Source organism: Babylonia areolata, chromosome 26 (assembly GCF_041734735.1).
Source record: "Babylonia areolata isolate BAREFJ2019XMU chromosome 26, ASM4173473v1, whole genome shotgun sequence".
In the NCBI taxonomy this organism is placed as follows: domain Eukaryota; kingdom Metazoa; phylum Mollusca; class Gastropoda; order Neogastropoda; family Buccinidae; genus Babylonia; species Babylonia areolata.
Window position 1 is genome coordinate 31,446,452 of NC_134901.1, and position 18,402 is coordinate 31,464,853.

General features: G+C 43.8%; 1 protein-coding gene across 1 annotated transcript in view; it reads left to right on the top strand.

Moving 5' to 3' along the window:
- The window catches only part of LOC143300517 (protein FAN-like), a 68,944-nt gene that overhangs the window by 36,239 nt on the left and 14,303 nt on the right, over positions 1-18,402 (top strand). The window contains exons 3-5 of the mRNA XM_076614252.1: positions 5,463-5,541; positions 11,169-11,224; positions 16,097-16,181. Coding sequence (XP_076470367.1) covers positions 5,463-5,541; positions 11,169-11,224; positions 16,097-16,181 — 220 coding nt within the window. The remainder of the gene's footprint in view (positions 1-5,462; positions 5,542-11,168; positions 11,225-16,096; positions 16,182-18,402) is intronic.

Consider the following 18,402-nt stretch of genomic DNA (forward strand, 5'->3'; position numbering starts at 1 on the left):
TCAAAATCCCACGGAATTGGCGGATCTCCCCGAAGAAGAAAACTGGTAAGAGTAACGTGCTTTCTTGAATGTTTCCATTCTTTTACACAAACGAAATATGACACAGCTCGCCATGTAACACATTAATTTTATGTAATTATATTTTGATATCTCGATAAGGTAATTATGATGAAATTGTTAAAGTTAGTAGGAATGCTTTAACCATGTTTCATTTATAACGTTCGTTGTTGGTGAAAGAGCAGCAAAGTACATCATGTGCTAAGAATTCCATGATAATAGTAAGCCAGATTAGATGAGACTGGATTTAAGACTGTCAGTCGGTACAGCGCACAGTATGGTGACATTTTAAAGTGTGCAGGACAGAGATTACGCACAAAAGGCTGGCTCGTCTTTACAAATGCGAAAACAATTATGACATATCTAGAGACGAAACAAAATGCCTGTACAGATGGCCATCCAGATGATCAGCCTGCCTATGATCCGAGGATCCACTGTCTGTTTTGTGGTATCCTTGTTAATGTCCATAATCGGAGAAAAATACATAAAGCCTTCCCAGTAAAAACTAAACCACAAGAAGGATTTCAGGTAGCTATTCTAGGTGTCCAAAGATCGAGATTACAACAGGGCAAAAACAGTATCTGACATAATTTGGTAAGCAAGTAGGGAGGACCTTTTTGCATGGGATGCTGTGTACCATGATGCCAACAGTGCCAGCCTCAAAACACAGGAACATTCCTGCTTGATTTACCGACGCAAAAAACCCAAACCGTCCCCGTCCTTTGAGGATCCTTAAGAGGCCAGGTTGCACAGTATCTTCAAAATATGTCAACATTTGGAGGTAAATAATGATGAACAAGCCACGTTGTCTGATCTTGCATACACTACAAAGCACTTATAAAAGAACAAACGTCCAGAACACGTTGAGGCACATATTTTGATATTAAGATGAGGCAGAAATACCAATGTAGTAACACTCAGAACAGCTTCTTGGAAGATCCTCAACCTGTAGTTTGACACCCTGCAGACAGAATATTCAGAGGCAAAAATTTTTGAAATTGAAACCGCAGCAAAACTTAACAGAAGTGATATAGAATGGAGGTTTTGCCACCAATTAAGTGTATCCAAGATCACAAAACATGAAGTCTATTCCAGAGAACATGAATTTAGCCCTCCATCATTGTTTCTTGTGGCTATGGAACTAATCCAGCCACAAAAGACATGGCCCATCTTTGTCGGTCAGGGCGTGTTGTTTGAACCATAGTCAACTTCAATACCAACATCGTTTTATCATAAAAAAATGGGGCATTTCTGGCAAACCTTGTGAACAAGCTTAGACTTTTAACTGTGCTTTGTGATATGTTTGTGGCAAATGGGCACCCAACACTTCACAGCCAAATTGATGCTGACGCCCTGATCGTTGAACATGTTGAAACTGCCATCAGACATACAGCTGATCATCCTGCTGCTGGTAGCTGATCATCCTGACCTGCTAATTTTGCTCTGATACCATGTCAGCCCAAATTTTCAGATCAGGTTCAAAGTCAAAGATAAAGAAACAATGAGTGTGGGTCATCCAAAGGCTACAACAGGCACTTCGGATATATGCCAGGCATTACTGTTTGTGCATGCCGTCACATGATAATTATGCACAACCTCAAGGTTGTTTGGGATGGGAAAAAGCATACCCACACTAAGGGAGCTGAAGACAGAAAACATCTTTCAGGAAGCTGCTGAAGTGTATTCCAAATAGTGGAAGGGGTGTTGTCTGCAGGCGAGATTGTTATCTTGTACAATGGAAAGTGGGTCTAATCACCTAGCTTTATACAGGTCCACTCTCTGCCACCAACCAGTGACGCCAGCAAGTGTCACAATATGTGGTCATATCTTCAAGTACCGCTATGGGTGCACTGTGACTGCAACCTGAATCCAGAGGGCAAGGGATGGTGTGAAAATGACGACCATCTTGAGCCTTTCATGGCTGACCCGCTGCCTGCTCCAGACACACTTCTTTAAGTAATTGGATACAGCTGCCAGTCACACTATGATTCAAGGTTGTGGAGCTGCAAGAAACATGGACTGGCCTGCTCTATTACATGTAGAAACTGCCGCAGTGTTACTTATGCAAATTCTCCTGTGATTATCTGTGGAGGAAGTGACTGAAGAATACCAGGGCAAATTGATCTTATGCTTACTGGTGACTGACACACAAATAAGCCCTTTATTGTTGTGATTTATGTTATGAATATGATTTGATGACAGATTTGAACGTAAATTTTCAAGACTTTTCCAGTGAGGTGCAACTGCTGCATGTTCCTGCGATAATTTGTAAAGTAGGTCATTTGTACAAGGTATCGCATAATGTGACCTAATTTTCAGCTAGTAGGACAGAGACCTGTGCGTCCTAGGGTTCATTTTCAGATTTTACAAACCATGTAAAGTAATATTCAGCAAAAGAAAATATATTACAGAAAACTCTTCTGTGTTATCTTTGGAGGAACTGTTCCCGTAAGAATTTGTAAAGTATGTCATTTGTACAAGGTATTGCGTTATGTGACCCAATTTTCAGCCAGTAGGACAGTGACCTGTGCGTCCTAGGGTTGATTTTCAGATTCTATAAACCATCTCACGAAAGCTTTCGACACCGTGAGCAGAAAAGGTCTGTGGGAGATCATGAAACGTCTAGGATGCCCCCCAAAATTCCTCAGCATGGTCATCCAACTACATGAGGAACAGCGTGGACAGGTCAGACACAGCAACGACCTTTCGGAGCCCTTCCCAATTGGAAATGGAGTGAAACAAGGTTGTGTCCTCGCGCCGACCCTCTTCACGATCTTCTTCAGCATGATGCTCCAACAGGCCACTGAAGATCTTGGCGACGACGACGGTATCTTCATCAGATACCGCACTGATGGCAGCCTATTCAACCTGAGGCGGCTACAGGCCCACACCAAGACACTGGAGCAACTCATCAGAGAGCTTCTGTTTGCCGACGATGCTGCCCTCGTCGCCCATACAGAAGCGGCCCTGCAGCGTATAACGTCCTGCTTCGCAGAGGCTGCGCAGCTCTTCGGCCTAGAAGTCAGTCTGAAAAAGACGGAAGTTCTCCACCAGCCTGCCCCACGGGAAGAATTCCACGCTCCTCACATCAATATCGGTGAGACAGAGCTGAAGTCGGTCCACCAGTTCAGCTACCTAGGCTGCACCATCTCGTCTGACGCCAAGATCGACAAGGAGATCGACAACAGACTTGCAAAGGCAAACAGCGCATTCGGCAGGCTGTACAAGAGAGTGTGGAACAACAAACACCTGAAGAAAGACACAAAGATCAGCGTGTACAGAGCTGTTGTACTGCCCACCCTGTTGTATGGCTCCGAAACCTGGGTCACCTACCGGCAACACATACGACTGCTTGATCGCTTTCACCAGCGCTGCCTTCGCACCATCCTCAGCATCCACTGGAGTGACTACATCACAAATGTCGAGGTCCTGGAGCAGGCAAAGACTATCAGCATCGAGGCAGTGCTGCTAAAGACCCAGCTACGTTGGGCAGGGCACGTGTCCAGGATGGAGGACCACCGCCTGCCCAAGATCGCGCTGTATGGCGAACTGTCCACTGGCCACCGTGACAGAGGAGCACCCAAGAAGAGATACAAAGACTCCTTGAAGAAAGCTCTCGGTGCCTGTCACATTGACCATCGCCAGTGGTCCGCAGTAGCCGCTGATCGAGAGACCTGGCGACGCACCATCCACCAAGCTGTCTCCTCCTTCGAAAACAACCGCAGGGCCAGCCTTGAGGACAAACGCAGAAGGAGGAAGAACCACGACGCTGCAGCCGCGAACCCAGACCAGACTTTCCCTTGCAGCCGCTGCGGCCGACTCTGCTTTTCCCGCATTAGCCTTGTCAGCCATGAGCGTGCCTGCATCAGACGTGGACAACGCCCTTCCTAGATCTTCGTCAGCGAAGCCAGGCCATGATGGAAACCATGTAGAGTAATATTCAGCAAAAGGAAAATATATTGTAGCAAACTCTCCTGTTATATCTTTGGAGGAGCTGTTCCCGTGAGAATTTGTGAAGTATGTCATTTGTACAAGGTATTGCGTTATGTGACCCAATTTTCAGCCAGTAGGACAGTGACCTGTGCGTCCTAGGGTTGATTTTCAGATTCTATAAACCATGTAGAGTAATATTCAGCAAAAGGAAAATATATTGTAGCAAACTCTCCTGTTATATCTTTAAAGGAGCTGACCGAGGAATACTCAGTTAAGCGGATCTTATGTTGACTGGTGACTGACACACAAATAAGCCTTTAACTGTTGTATTTTATCTTATGAATATGGTTTGATGACAGATTTGAATGTAATTTTTAAAGATTCCAACGAGGTGCAACTTCTGCATGTTCCTGCAAGAATTTGTAAAGTAGATCATTTGTACGAAGTATTGCGTAACATGACCTAATTTTCAGCTACTAGGACAGAGACCTGTGCGTCCTAGGGTTGATTTTCAGATTCTACAAACCATGTAGAGTAATATTCAGCACACACACAAAATTATATTGCAGCGATTTCCACTTTCAGCATATTTTTTGTTAATTTTGGTAGCCTAAACACCCACCCACCTACCCCACACCAACACACCCACACACACATCCACATCACCCCCCTCAACACATCTCATTTATTCCTGCGTCTGGTGCAGCATGATTAACAGTCACAAGAGATGGGGAGATGGAAAGAGGAGGTTGTCATTTTTATATAATATTTTTGCATTGTTAATGTTAAATCTTAGCATCTGTAAATATGAATGGCGGTATTTTTTGCTTATGCTTTAGTTTCAAGTCAGTGTTTGACTGACTGCCCCTTGTTTCTCTTTCTCACCCTTTAGATTGTGTACAAATACTTGAACACTGCTTGTACTTACAAGTTAAATCTGACAACTGACATTACTGGTTTTGAGACAGAAGTACAGTTCCATACTAAAAAGAAATAAAACAACTTACACTTTACAGTATGTATACCTTTTAGAACTGAAGGTACTGAGGGTCATTTTGACACCTGAAGTTGATATTCTGACGGTTTGAGGTTTGCAATGGGAAAAAAAAGAAGTAAATGCATTATATTATTGAACAAAATTTGCATCACTTTGACCCTTTGTGTGAAAAATCTGATGGTCAGAATGAAATTTGTGCTTCAATGAAACTCAGTCACGATTTTTAGGAATACTGAGTGTTCAGTTAATCATAGGCTGTGGACAAATTGTACCATGGTTGATATTAAATTGTAAATCGTAAATTGTTTTATTTGTTTGTTTGTTTGTTTGTTTGTTTGGTTTCTCTCTCTCTCTCTCTCTCTCTCTCTCTCTCTCTCTCTCTCTCTCTCTCTCTCTGTGTTTAATATTGTTTGTTGCTTTGGTTGGGTTCTTTTTGTTTAAATGTTTTAAAGTTTATTTCAAGATTTGGTTACAGGCAGCAGCAGGGACATCTGAAGGTGTGTTCCAAGTCTGTGGTCTTTGTGCCTAAACAGATACAGTGGCCCATCATCAAGGTATGTATATCATTGTGCAGTCAATATGTGTGTGTGTGTGTGAATAGAATAGAATAGAAGAAGAAAGAGAAGAAGAAGAAGTTTTTATGCCATGAAATCATAAGATTTTTAATCGATTGCAATCGTGCCTTAATTTTAGCGTGATCACCCAATCGAGCTATATAATTATGTGACCTGGTTGGAGACATAATTTGACAAAAAACAAGAACGCCAGAGAATCGACAGACAGACAGAAAATAGAAAAAACTTAGCCATATGAAGAGCACAGGAACAGGAGTCATGATGGCTGCCGGAAAAAGAGGGCACTAGTCAGGGGGGCAAAGGGGAGGTTACCTACTTCCGGGAGGTTATCGGCCATAGTGACTTTCGTTTTCTCCACATAGGCGGATAGTAGTTTGCACAGGACAGGAATGTCAGACCCCTGCCGGAGTCTGCACTAGTGGGTCACGGTAAGTATGTTACTTAAATGTAATTTTAGATAGAAAATTTCCTGTTTTTAATCAGTTAATTTATGTCATGAATTGGAACAGCATTCATAGGCAAATTTTCCCAATCTTCTTAGTATATATATACATCATCTGTTAGTATCAGCCGACTCCAAATATTACCTGGCGCAGTTTAAACCATTATACCACACATCCACGCTTCCATGATGATGCAGTCCACAGAATCTCGATGTGGCGCTCGATCTTCGGAGACCTGCCGGGGAGGCTGGGAGCCGGGCCCTATGCCTCAAAGGGGCCCACCCCAAGCAGCCGGTGGTTGGACAAGGAAATTCCGCATGCCCATACAATGAAGGAGTCCTCATCCTCCTGCTGGGGCCAAGCAAACAGTACCACCCGGAACACTCAACATTCTCCAATGGAATGCAGAAGGGCTGCATAAGAAGAAACTTGGCCTGGCAGAAAGGATGCTCCAAGAAAATATTGACATTGCATGTGCCAAGAGACACATTTGACTGTAAACCATCGCTTTCAAGTGAGGGGTTACGAGACCATCAGGTTGGACCGTGAAGAAAGAAACAAAGGAGGGGTGCTTGTCTTGGTGCGGAATTCCATCGCCGCACAAGAACTCAAGATCAACACCAATCAACAGGCAGAGATCCAAGGGGTTGATATAGTCTTTAAAGAACACAACATCAGGATCTACAATGTCTATTGCCCTCAAGATTGTGATCTTTCCCTCACATACATGAACATCCCAGACAACAACTGCGTGGTGGTGGGAGATTTCAACAGTCACTCAGAGAGATGGGGCTATGAGGAGATGGACAGGAGAGGCGAAGAAGTTGAGGATTAGGAGATTGACACACATCTTCATCTCATCAACCAAGAAGATGATGAACCCACCTTCTACTTTAGACGCTGGATGACCACATCAACACCAGATCTAGCGTTCGTCACCAACGACCTATTCGACAGGACCACAAGAACAGTTCTCAACCAGCTTGGAGGAAGTGACCACAAGCCCGTAAAACTCTATCAAGCTCAACTTGCAGGCTCCTCAAGCAAAGTGTTTTTCCCGCTGGAATTACAGAAAGGCGGACTGGACTCTCTTTGAGACCCTCACAGATACATACACAAAGCCAATCAACATCAGGCAGAAGGACTCAAACAAGATGGTTCAAGACTTCACAAAGGCCGTCTTGAAAGCTGCTATAGAATCCATCCCAAGAGGAGCACGCAAAGACTACAAGCCCTACTGGATGGAGGAACTCCAGAATCTGGAAAATGCTGTTACGGAAGCCAGGGGCCGAGCAGAAAAGCAGCCATCACCGGAGAACAACATAGCGCTGAAGGAAGTAACTGCCAGATACTCGCTGTCTAGCGCACAAGCTGCAAGAAAAGCTGGCAAGAGAAAACCGAAAGTCTAAATCTTGACAAGGATGGCAGCAAGCTGTGGAAACTGGCTAGAACCCTCAGCAATGAAACAACAAGTCACACACCACAGTAACAATATAAGAGAATGGAAATTACCTCTCTGGAAAGAAAGCAGCAGACCACTTCATAGACGTCCATGAAAACATCAGCAGTCTGGAAGTCCCTCCTGAACATAGAGCTGCAGTGCACAGGGCCCAAGGTGAACTTCATAAGAAAGAGCCCCAAGAGGAAGTCATGACCTCAGCTTTCACAGAGAAAGAGCTGGAGGAAGCGTTGCAGAGCCTCAACCTGAAGAAGTCACCTGGATCAGATGGAATCAGAAATGAAATGATTCTGCATCTTGGGATGAAGAGCAAGGCAGTCCTTTTAACAATCTTCAACTCCAGCTGGAAGATAGGATCAGTCCCACAGTGTTGGAGGGAAGCAGACATGATCCCCATTCACAAAAAGGGAAAGGACAAGTCGAAGGCTGACAGCTACAGACCCATCAGCCTTACAAGCTGCTTAGGAAAGCTGACGGAGAGACTTGTCAACACTAGGCTTGTCTGGCACCTTGAGGAGTATCAGCTGCTGAGCCCTGAACAGGCAGGCTTCCGCCAACACAGATCAACAGAAGACCAGATCACATTCATCACTCAAAGCATTGAGGACGCATTCCAAGAAAAGAAGAACACGCTTGCTGTCTGGATTGACATGGAGAAGGGTTCAACAAAGTCTGGAAGGACGGGCTCAGGCTCAAACTACGGCGATGTGGTGTGTCTGGGAGGATGTACACCTGGATCAACCAGTACCTACACAACCGCCAAGCCTGAGTCAAGATTCAGGGCCAGAAGAGCAAGAAGAAGGTGCTGAGACAGGGAGTACCACAAGGAGGAGTCCTTTCACCAACGCTGTTCCTCATCTTCATAGATGACATCGTCAGAGAACTGCCAAGAGGGGTCAGAGGAGCAATCTATGCAGATGACCTGGTCTCTGGTGCCCTGAAGAGTACACCACTACAGCACAGGTACGTCTCCAGACTGCGCTCAACAAGATCAGCAACTAGACCAAGGAATGGCTTGTCTCTGTCAACTCAGGCAAAACAACCTACACAGTCTTCAGCCTATCCAGCAAGAAGCAAGAGGCGAAACTGACACTGAACAACCAAAGGCTTGCAGAGCAACCCACACCTACCTACCTGGGAGTGACCTTTGACCACAGGCTCACTTGGAAACAGCAGATCACCAGATGCTGTAGCAGGGCCAAGCTGAGACTGGCGATCATGAAGAAACTTGCAGGGACGGACTGGGGGGCTAATGAATGTATCCTAAAGAGACTATACGGGGAGAGTTCGGCCTGTAGTTGAGTATGGGACATCAGCATGGGCATCTGCCATCAGCTGCAAAGTCTAACCTTGACCATCTCAACAAGATGCAGAACCAAGCACAGCGTGTCATAACTGGTGCCATGAGATCCACCCCAGTCCTGAAGATGGAGGAGTACACTGGGCTACAGTCACTGGAGGACAGAAGGGACACAAAGATCCTCATCCAGGCAGCAAAATTCAAACGCCTTGAAAACCATCCAATGAACAACAGAATGAGCAGACCCACCAAGAGCCGGCTGAAAAGAGGCAGCTTCATCCACCAGTCAAGATGCCTTGAAAGACAAACCCCAGTCTTGATGGAACATGAAGCAAAGCCTATCCTGGCAAATGTCACCCACCCATCTTGGAAGAGGCAGGTGTTCCCAACAGTCGTCACCAGCATTCCCGGAGTGGAGAAGAGAGGAACACAGTCAGACACCCAAAGGAAGGCCCTGGCCATGGAGTACATCTGCAACCAGTACCCCCAGGAAGACTGGACCCATGTCTTTACAGATGGCTCCGCCACAGAAGCAATGAGGGATAGCGGAGCTGGAATCTTCCTCTGATACAAAGATGGAGATGAAGAAATTGCAATCCCAACAGAAAAATACTCACAACTTCTGAGCTGAGCGAGAAGCCCTCTGTGAGGCAGCCACAACAGTCTTGCAAAACTCCACAAGAACAACAGGGCAGGTGGTGGTGTTCTCAGACGCTCTCTCTGTGCTCCAAGCCCTCAAGAACTCCTGTTGCAAAGAACAGAACCATCTCACTTCAGCCCTTGTTGTCCTGAGTGCCAGAGTGGAGAAAGTGGTGATACAATGGGTACCAGCATACTGTAGCATCAGAGGCAACGAAAAAGCGAACTTTCTGGCAAAACACGGTGCACAGAAGGAGCAGGCCAACAAACTGGTGTCATACGATGAAATCAAGACAATCATCAAGGCACAGCAAATATAACCCAGAAGACAGATACCATTTGCTGGAACGATGGGAACAGGTCAAGATCTTCTGCCTGAGGACTGGACACAGTCGCCTGCTCCACCACATGCACACAAAATTTAGCATTGGACAGAGTGGAGAGTGCCCTTGTGGTGAGGGACCAATGACAACCAACCACATCCTTCAAGACTGTAGGACGCATGCAGCATCCAGGAGGAAGTACTGGCCAACACCGACAGCAATGGAAGCCAAACTGTACAGCACCCTGGAGGAGCTGCAATGGATGGCAGCCTTCATCGAGGACACCAGGCTGCTCATCTAATGGGAGGCGAACAAGGAAGAAGAAGAAGAAGATTCTAATGTTGAATATATAAACTGTTCTCTTATGGCTTTATATTTAACACAATGATCAAGAAGATGGATTTCATCTCCTGATATTTTGCATCTGCTGCATAATCTGTCTTCTTGTGAGATATTTAAGTATCTACCTTTTTCAGTTTTTAGGTCATGCAGTTATCCTGCGTGTTGTTGAAGTTTGTGTTTTGAAATATTCAAAAGATAGGTTTCAGTTTTGTAATTTTCTACAGTCTTATTGTAAAATTTAAGCAGACTTCTCTTTTTCTTTCCAGTGTCTTATATATGTTCATTTTCCAATTTTTGAGATAAAAACATATTTTAATCTCTGTACACTGTCAGTGTGAGACAGTCAAAAGGACAGACAACCACAAGGGATGGAGGAGGTTTGTTACCAGTTGTGTGGTGCTCCCATGGTCTGTGAGACTAGGGGATAGATAGATAGACGCTGAATGTGAATTGGTTTTTCCAAATGTGATCAAGGCCTATGATTTCAAGTTTCTTTCTAATAAACATTAACCACAAAGACGTATTTTCATGTTAGTACATGGATTTATATACTCTGTTAATGAGAGAAGTTTCTGGTAATTGAATTATGCAAATCCAGTATGTAATAATTTGGCAATTTATTTTCACAATATATGTCTCCATTTCTCTCCTTTACCCTGTCATTCTGTCATAAATGTTTACCATTCTCTGTCTGTCTCAACCCATTGAGCTCTTTCTTTTCTTGAACATTTACTCTTTATACATGTCTGCAGGTGTGCTCGCATACATGTATGTGTGTGTGCAATATGTATGTATCTTTGCTTCTCATTCTGTCAATCTTAGAGCACAGGTTTCGTTCCACATCATTTCTTGCATCCCCTATGTCATCCTCATGTCCCACCACCATTCCACTTCAGTCTTTCTTTTATTTTATGATCCACTTTCCTTCAGATATTCTGAGTCACTGTCTGTATTCTGTGATCCTCTTTCCCTCAAACATTCTGTGTAACTTTGTGTTAGTAGCCATGTTTATATCTGGTTTCCCCACTCACTGTCCGCTAAGTGTGACAATACTGTTTATGATGCCGTGCTCACTGCATGGACTGCACTTCATGTTTCAGTTTCCTATGAGAAATGTGGAAAAGATCGAGGAACATGAACCAGGCCTGCTTTCCAAGTAAGAAGTACAGGACCTGATACAGATTCTTGTTACACAAACACTGATACAGAAGCATATGTCACCTGATATGGAGACACAGAAATGTGTGTATATAATCAGCAAGCACCCATGAGCAGTGCATATTCAAATATGTACATGCAGGTGTATAATATATATATATATATATATATATATATATATATATATACATACGAGGGTCATTCAATAAATAAGGTGAATTTTTCGGTATAAGGACTTCTAATACAGGTAGAAGCTTACTTTTTTTTTGTGTGTGTGTTTTACTTCTTTTTCACATGGATTTAATTTGTTTTGCAGATTAAAAAAAACTTTGAGAGTTTTGGCGATTAACAAAGATGGCCGACCAAGAAGCATGCTCCAGAATTGAACAGCGGTCAGTTATCAAGTTTTTGGTTGCTGAAGGGTGCAAACCAGTTGAAATTCATAGGAGAATGTCAACTGTGTATGGTGCCACATGTTTCAGCCGAAAAAATGTCTACAAGTGGGCTAAATTGTTTAAAGGACGGAGCAGTGTTGAGGATGAAGACAGGCCTGGAAGGCCTCACACAGCAGCCCGAACGGTGCAGACCATCAACGAGCTGGGCTGGGAACTGTTCCCTCATCCCCCTTACAGCCCAGACCTTGCCCCTTCAGACTTTCACCTGTTTGGTCCCTTGAAAGCGTTCACGAGAGGCACGAAGTTTGAAAGTGACGATGAAGTCAAAAGTGTTGTGAGCGACTGGCTGAGACATCAGTCCAAAGATTTTTACGCTGAGGGAATACGGAAGCTTGTGCACAGATGGGAAAAGTGTGTGACAGTGCTTGGAGACTACGTTGAAAAAAAAAAGAAAAAAAGTAAGCTTCTATCTGTATTAGAAGTCCTTATACCGAAAAATTCACCTTATTTATTGAATGACCCTCGTATATATATATATACACACACACACAGATACTTCACACTCTCTTCGTGTCCTGGGCACTGCTCCTTGCAGAAAGCACTAAGGTAAATACCAAGACCGGTAAAATATAAAAAAAATATCAACAACAGTAGGCTCTTCATGTCTTAAAACTTGTATTCGTAAAAAGCAGCAGATTTTCGCTGTAAAAACAGCTTCTTCAGGCAAGGGTACAGAAGTGAAAGCTTTACAGGCTGGTTAAATAGCATATATTATATACACATGCATACAGATACACTTACGCATGCACACTAATTCACTCACCACACATCTCCAGAGAGGAGAGAATAGTGAACTGGCAGACTGAAAGATGCCTTCTTTCAACAGGATCAACAGAGGTGTCAGGAACAGAACATCCAAAAACAGCAGTTTTACTGGCCTGTACCATGTTCTGTGTGTATTAAGGGCTTTGCTTAGGATGCTGGGTTGTTTGTCTGTCTTTCTGTCTTTAAACTGACATGAAGGATGACCTTTTTATGTCCTGTTTGCTTGCATTCTGTGCAAACATTACTTGTGCAAAAACAAGCGTGATGGTTGGTTTGTAGGCAGCATGAACAGATTATTGGTTTATATATATATATATATATATTTTTTTTTTAATTTTATTTTATTTTTTATGTAGATTTCTGCTCTTTGTGGTAAAGTATATTTACTTTAGTGATAAATCATGAGGTTTGACTGCACTGTGATGTAAACAGATCTGCAATCAATGACAAATCTAGTCAGTCTAATGTCAGACTATTTTCTCTCCAAACTAAATTTGGCATATCAGAGATCTCAGTTTACAGCCTACCTTTGCAAGTGAAAGGTAGATTTCTGTGTGCAGTACAGAGATTAGGATATTGTCTGTCCACACTGTTGTTTCTTACCTGTGTCCGACTGGAGGACAAAAGGAATGGTGCTGGCTTCCAGAATTGATGTCTCCCTTAGTCTCAATCCTTTCACCAGGATTTCCATCCGTGCCTCTTTGGTGACTGGCTAGATTCTTAACAAGCCTCTGATCTGCTGTACACCCATAGATCCTTGACCCATCATTCTCTTCGGTAAACACAAATTTCCAGTATGGTTGGGTGATTATTTTCCAGATCTGGAATGTCTTTCTGTAACAGAAAAACCAGATTGACTGTTGGAAAGTCACAGCCACAATCAGACAGATTGTAGATAGATCAGTCTGATAATGGGTGTTATTTGTAACCTGAATACTGATACAAAGGGAAAGAACAATAGCATAGTGAAAATGTCTGCTACAGCAAAATGTTAAACACAAAGTCAGTGTATGCAGAGTGACTCTTCACATCTGCACTGTATGAGCCTCACTCACAACATCCTGAACACAATACTATGCATAGTCACTAACAGACATGTTTGTACACACTTGTGCCAACACACACACAGACTCACACACATGCATACACAGTATCACAGTATGTCCGTATGCATGGTAATGACAATAATAGTAATGATGATAATTTGTATACCATCTTTCTATGAAAAAAAACATGCTAAACTGCGCTGTACAATGCAAAAATTGATGTGTAAAAGTACTAAAACATGCATTAAGCACTAAAATGACAGCTTCTATATGTAACTCGTTAGTTACATCAGACACTGATACTAATTGTTGTATGCACACACAGAAAACACTGCACACAACATAACACTTAGATACATATCAAACATCACATATCAGACGGCTCTCAGGACACCAGTAATGCAAGGCTGTGCACTCCCCCCCACCGTTGCGTTTATGTCATAAGCGGCTATAGCATCGTATTCTACAGATACAGATACAGATCACAATCCCTAAATGATGGAATCTCATATCTTTATGCTTGACAATGATATCGCACTACTTAAAACTATATTACAGTACTTAAAACCAATCCAGATACTTAGAATTAATCACACACATCACAATACCTAAATAATTGACAACAAAATTACAGTACATAATAATCAGTCTCTCCTCCCCTTCACAGAGACATGAGGTAGGGAGTCCCAGATAATGGGGCCCAAGACAAAGATCCTTTTTTTTATTTACCAAAGGTCTCAAGAGAGAACCAAGAAACTGTCAGCAGAGAGGTGTCAAGAGATTGAAACATCCTGGAAGGAGGTACAGATGGAGAAGATCAGAAAGATAGTCTGGCATATTGTTGTGATGCAGACACTGAAAGAAGTGACAAGCAATCTTGCATTGGATTCTAGCCTTCACAGGAGTCAGTGATGTGTTCTGAGCAGCAGTCTTGCACTCTCATGCCTGGGTTTATAGAGTTCAAGTCTGAATGCATTGATGTTTATTTAGTTTGTTATCAAGGAGACCTGCTAAGAGTGAATTGCAGTTGTGGTCTAATCTATATAGTATGAAAGATAGAATGGGTTTGTTGGCAGTAGCTGTGGAAAGGAAGAAGGAAATTTTGTCCAATCTATGTAACAGACAACAGTGTGGCATGTGTTTGACAGACTGGGAGAATGGTATATCAGCCAGAAATGGACATCAGGGTAGAGGCGACCTGGTTCATCTTTTACAGACACAAGTACAAAAATAACACATTATTTTTTAATACTAAAGTGCAGATAGGAGTCTAGCCAATATTCTAGTTTTGCAATAGAGATACAACATGATTCTGATGAGGAACAAATTTAACTTGATGTTTGACAGATCTGATTGGTTGATTTGACAAATTTCAATGTGTAAACTTGGGTGATAGTGGGTCAAACTGTGGGTGATAGTCAGTGGGTTAAACTGTGGGTGATAGTGGGTCAAACTGTGGGTGATAGTCTGTGGGTTAAACTGTGGGTGATAGTCTGTGGGTCAAACTGTGGGTGATAGTCAGTGGGTCAAACTGTAGGTGATAGTGGGTCAAACTGTGGGTGATAGTCTGGGTTAAACTGTGGGTGATAGTGGGTCAGACTATGGGTGATAGTGGGTCAACCTGTGGGTGATAGTCTGTGGGTTAAACCATGGGTGATGGTGGGTCAGACTGTGGGTGATAGTGGGTCAAACTATGGGTGATAGTCTGTGGGTTAAACTGTGGGTGACAGTGGGTCAAACTGTGCGTGATAGTCTGTGGGTTAAACTGTGGGTGATAGTGGGTCAGACTGTGGGTGATAGTGGGTCAAACTATGGGTGATAGTCTGTGGGTGATAGTGGGTCAAACTGTGGGTGATAGTCTGTGGGTTAAACCGTGGGTGATAGTGGGTCAGACTGTGGGTGATAGTCTGTGGGTTAAACCGTGGGTGATAGTGGGTCAGACTGTGGGTGATAGTGGGTCAGACTGTGGGTGATAGTCTGTGGGTTAAACTGTGGGTGATAGTGGGTCAGACTGTGTGTGATAGTCTGTGGGTCAAACTGTGGGTGATAGTCTGTGGGTTAAACCGTGGGTGATAGTGGGTCAGACTGTGGGTGATAGTGGGTCAGACTGTGGGTGATAGTCTGTGGGTTAAACTGTGGGTGATAGTGGGTCAGACTGTGTGTGATAGTCTGTGGGTCAAACTGTGGGTGATAGTGGGTCAAACTGTGGGTGATAGTCTGTGGGTTAAACTGTGGGTGATGGTGGGTCAAACTGTGGGTGATAGTCAGTGGGTCAAACTGTAGGTGATAGTGGGTCAAACTGTGGGTGATAGTCTGTAGGTCAAACTGTGGTGATAGTGGGTCAAACTGTGGGTGATTGTGGGTCAAACTGTGGATGATAGTGGGTCAAACTGTGGGTTAAACTATGGGTGATAGTGGGTCAGACTGTGGGTGATAGTGGGTCAAACTGTGGGTGATAGTCAGTGGGTTAAACTGTAGGTGATACTTGGTTTACCCATTGAGCTGTCAATGTGTATTTGTTGTCTGGGATTTTGAAAAAAAAAAAATGTGCTAGAATATTTCAGTAATAATGCAGTATTTTGGCATTGCATTTTTTTCTTTCAGAGCAGCAAATGCTTTGAGGATAGCCACAAGTCAGCATGTAGAGATGAAAGCCAAGAACATTGTGGCTCCCTTTGTCTTTAAAAAGGTGAGAGAATGCAAAAAAAACTAAAGAATATGCACTTATAGAAAAGTATGCATGTATGTTGTCATGTGGGTGGAGATTTTGAACAGAGGTAAATAGTATTCATGTTTATGATTTTTGTAACCTCTGAAAAGCACATTGTCTGTTTGCTGACAATGTATGTATGTATGTATGTGTGTCAGGTTACATAGATACTTAAATGTGTCATGTTTATATGTGAAGCTAGGGTTGGATGCTTATGTAAAATAGTATGTACTCTTTTTGAGTTTGATTGAAAAATATGATATTCTGTCTTCTGTTCTTTTTTTTCCCCCAGAGTACATCTGTCTGACAGACAAATCAATTAACCTTTAGACTGCTATATAAGCCATTCTCAGATGATGGATAATTCACTCCCCTGCCACTGCCACGAAAGCCGTACCCAAAATGTGGCTAAATATCTCTGTCTTGTGAAAGCTTTTATGTTGTTTCAGAATTATTGTATTGGTAAACTTAGTTTTCCCAATGTTCCCCTGACTCTTATCATTACATGAAAACACCTGTGTCACACAGGAATCTATTTTTTCAAGTGACTGATTTGGCTGGCTGGAGCATGTGAACAACTCACTATCTGTGTGGGCAAGCAAATGGCATTGCCTTGTCCAAGCTGAGTTGACCAAAAGTAAACACCATGACACAGGATTTAGCTGCTGCTCAGTGAAAATTAGATTGAATGCTTGAAGATGATGGAGTCTCCCGTCAGTCCGACGGATGAGTAGACAGGCACGCTTATCTGTCGGTGTGTGTCCTCATATGGGAGAAGAGGCCGATTCTGGATGCACAGCACTTCCCACAGGTGCTGCAAGGGAAATCGTCTCCAGAAGTTGAGCACTGCTTCCTTCACTCACGCTTCTCCTTAATGGCCAGCGTTCTCTTGTTTTCAAACGTCTTTATGCCACTAGAGCACAGTATCCTCCAGCGAGAGCGGTCAAGGGCATCAGTTTCCCAGGAAGCGATGTCTATGTCACAGGCTTTGAGGTTTGTCTTCAAGGTGTCCTTGAAGCGCTTGCAGGGTCTTTCACAGCAGTACAACAAGGTGGTCAGCACAACAGCTCTGTAGGTTTTGATTTTGGTGCTGAGCCTGATGCCTTTGTTGTTCCACAGCCTGTTGTTGAGTCTGCCAAAGGCGGAGCTGGCCTTGGCGATGCGCAGCGTCACTTCTGCATCAAGGGCTCCGTTACTGCATAGGGTGCTGCCCAGGTAGCAAAACTTGTCATCTGACTTGATCTCTGTGTCTTTGATCTTGATTGAAGATGGGGGGGAGGCACTGGCGTTCTGTGAGCTAGCTGGTTGGTACATGGACTCAGTCTTGCTGAGGCTGATGGTGAGTCCAAAGCGCCTGCAGGAGGTTGAGAACCTGTCCATAATGAACTGCATGTCCTCATGGGTGTGTGCAGCAAGCACGCAGTCATCAGCGAAGAGGAACTCTCTCATCAGTGCCTCAAAAACCCTGGACCTGGCATGGAGTAGCTGCAAGTTGAAAAGTTTGCCATCTGTGCGAAAGTGAATGTAGATGCCCTGGTCACAGTCGTGGAATGCGTCAATCAGCATGGCAGAGAAGAGAATGGAGAACAGTGTGGGTGCCAGGACACAGCCCTGCTTCATTCCATTTATCACAGGGAACGGATCTGACATGTCAGTATTTTCCTGTACTCTTGCCTGCATGCCATCGTGGAATGATGCAATCAGCTGGATTAGGCTCTCTGGGCAACCAAACTTTAGGAGGATCTTCCACTGACCATAGCAGTTCACCGTGTCGAAGGCCTTAGTCAGGTCTACAAAGACCATGTGGAGCTCCTTGTTCTGCTCACGGCACTTCTCTTGCATCTGGCATACGGCAAACACCATGTCATATGTTCCCCAGCCTGAGCGGAAGCCGCACTGTGCTTCAGGGATGACTGTGTTGGAGACATGGTCAACCAGTCTGTTCAGTATGATGTAGGCGAAGATCTTGCCGGCGATGCAGAGAAGAGAGATTCCACGGTGGTTATCGCAGGATGTTTTGTCTCCCTTCCGTTTGTAAATGTGGACAATAGAAGTATCCTTGAAATCCTGGGGGACCTCCCCTCTCTCCCAGATAGACTGGAACAGGGCGGTCAGCTTGTCTGTCAGCACCTCGCCTCCATACTTGTAGATGTCAGCCTGGATTCCATCCGCTCCTGGTGCTTTTCCTGACATTGTCAGC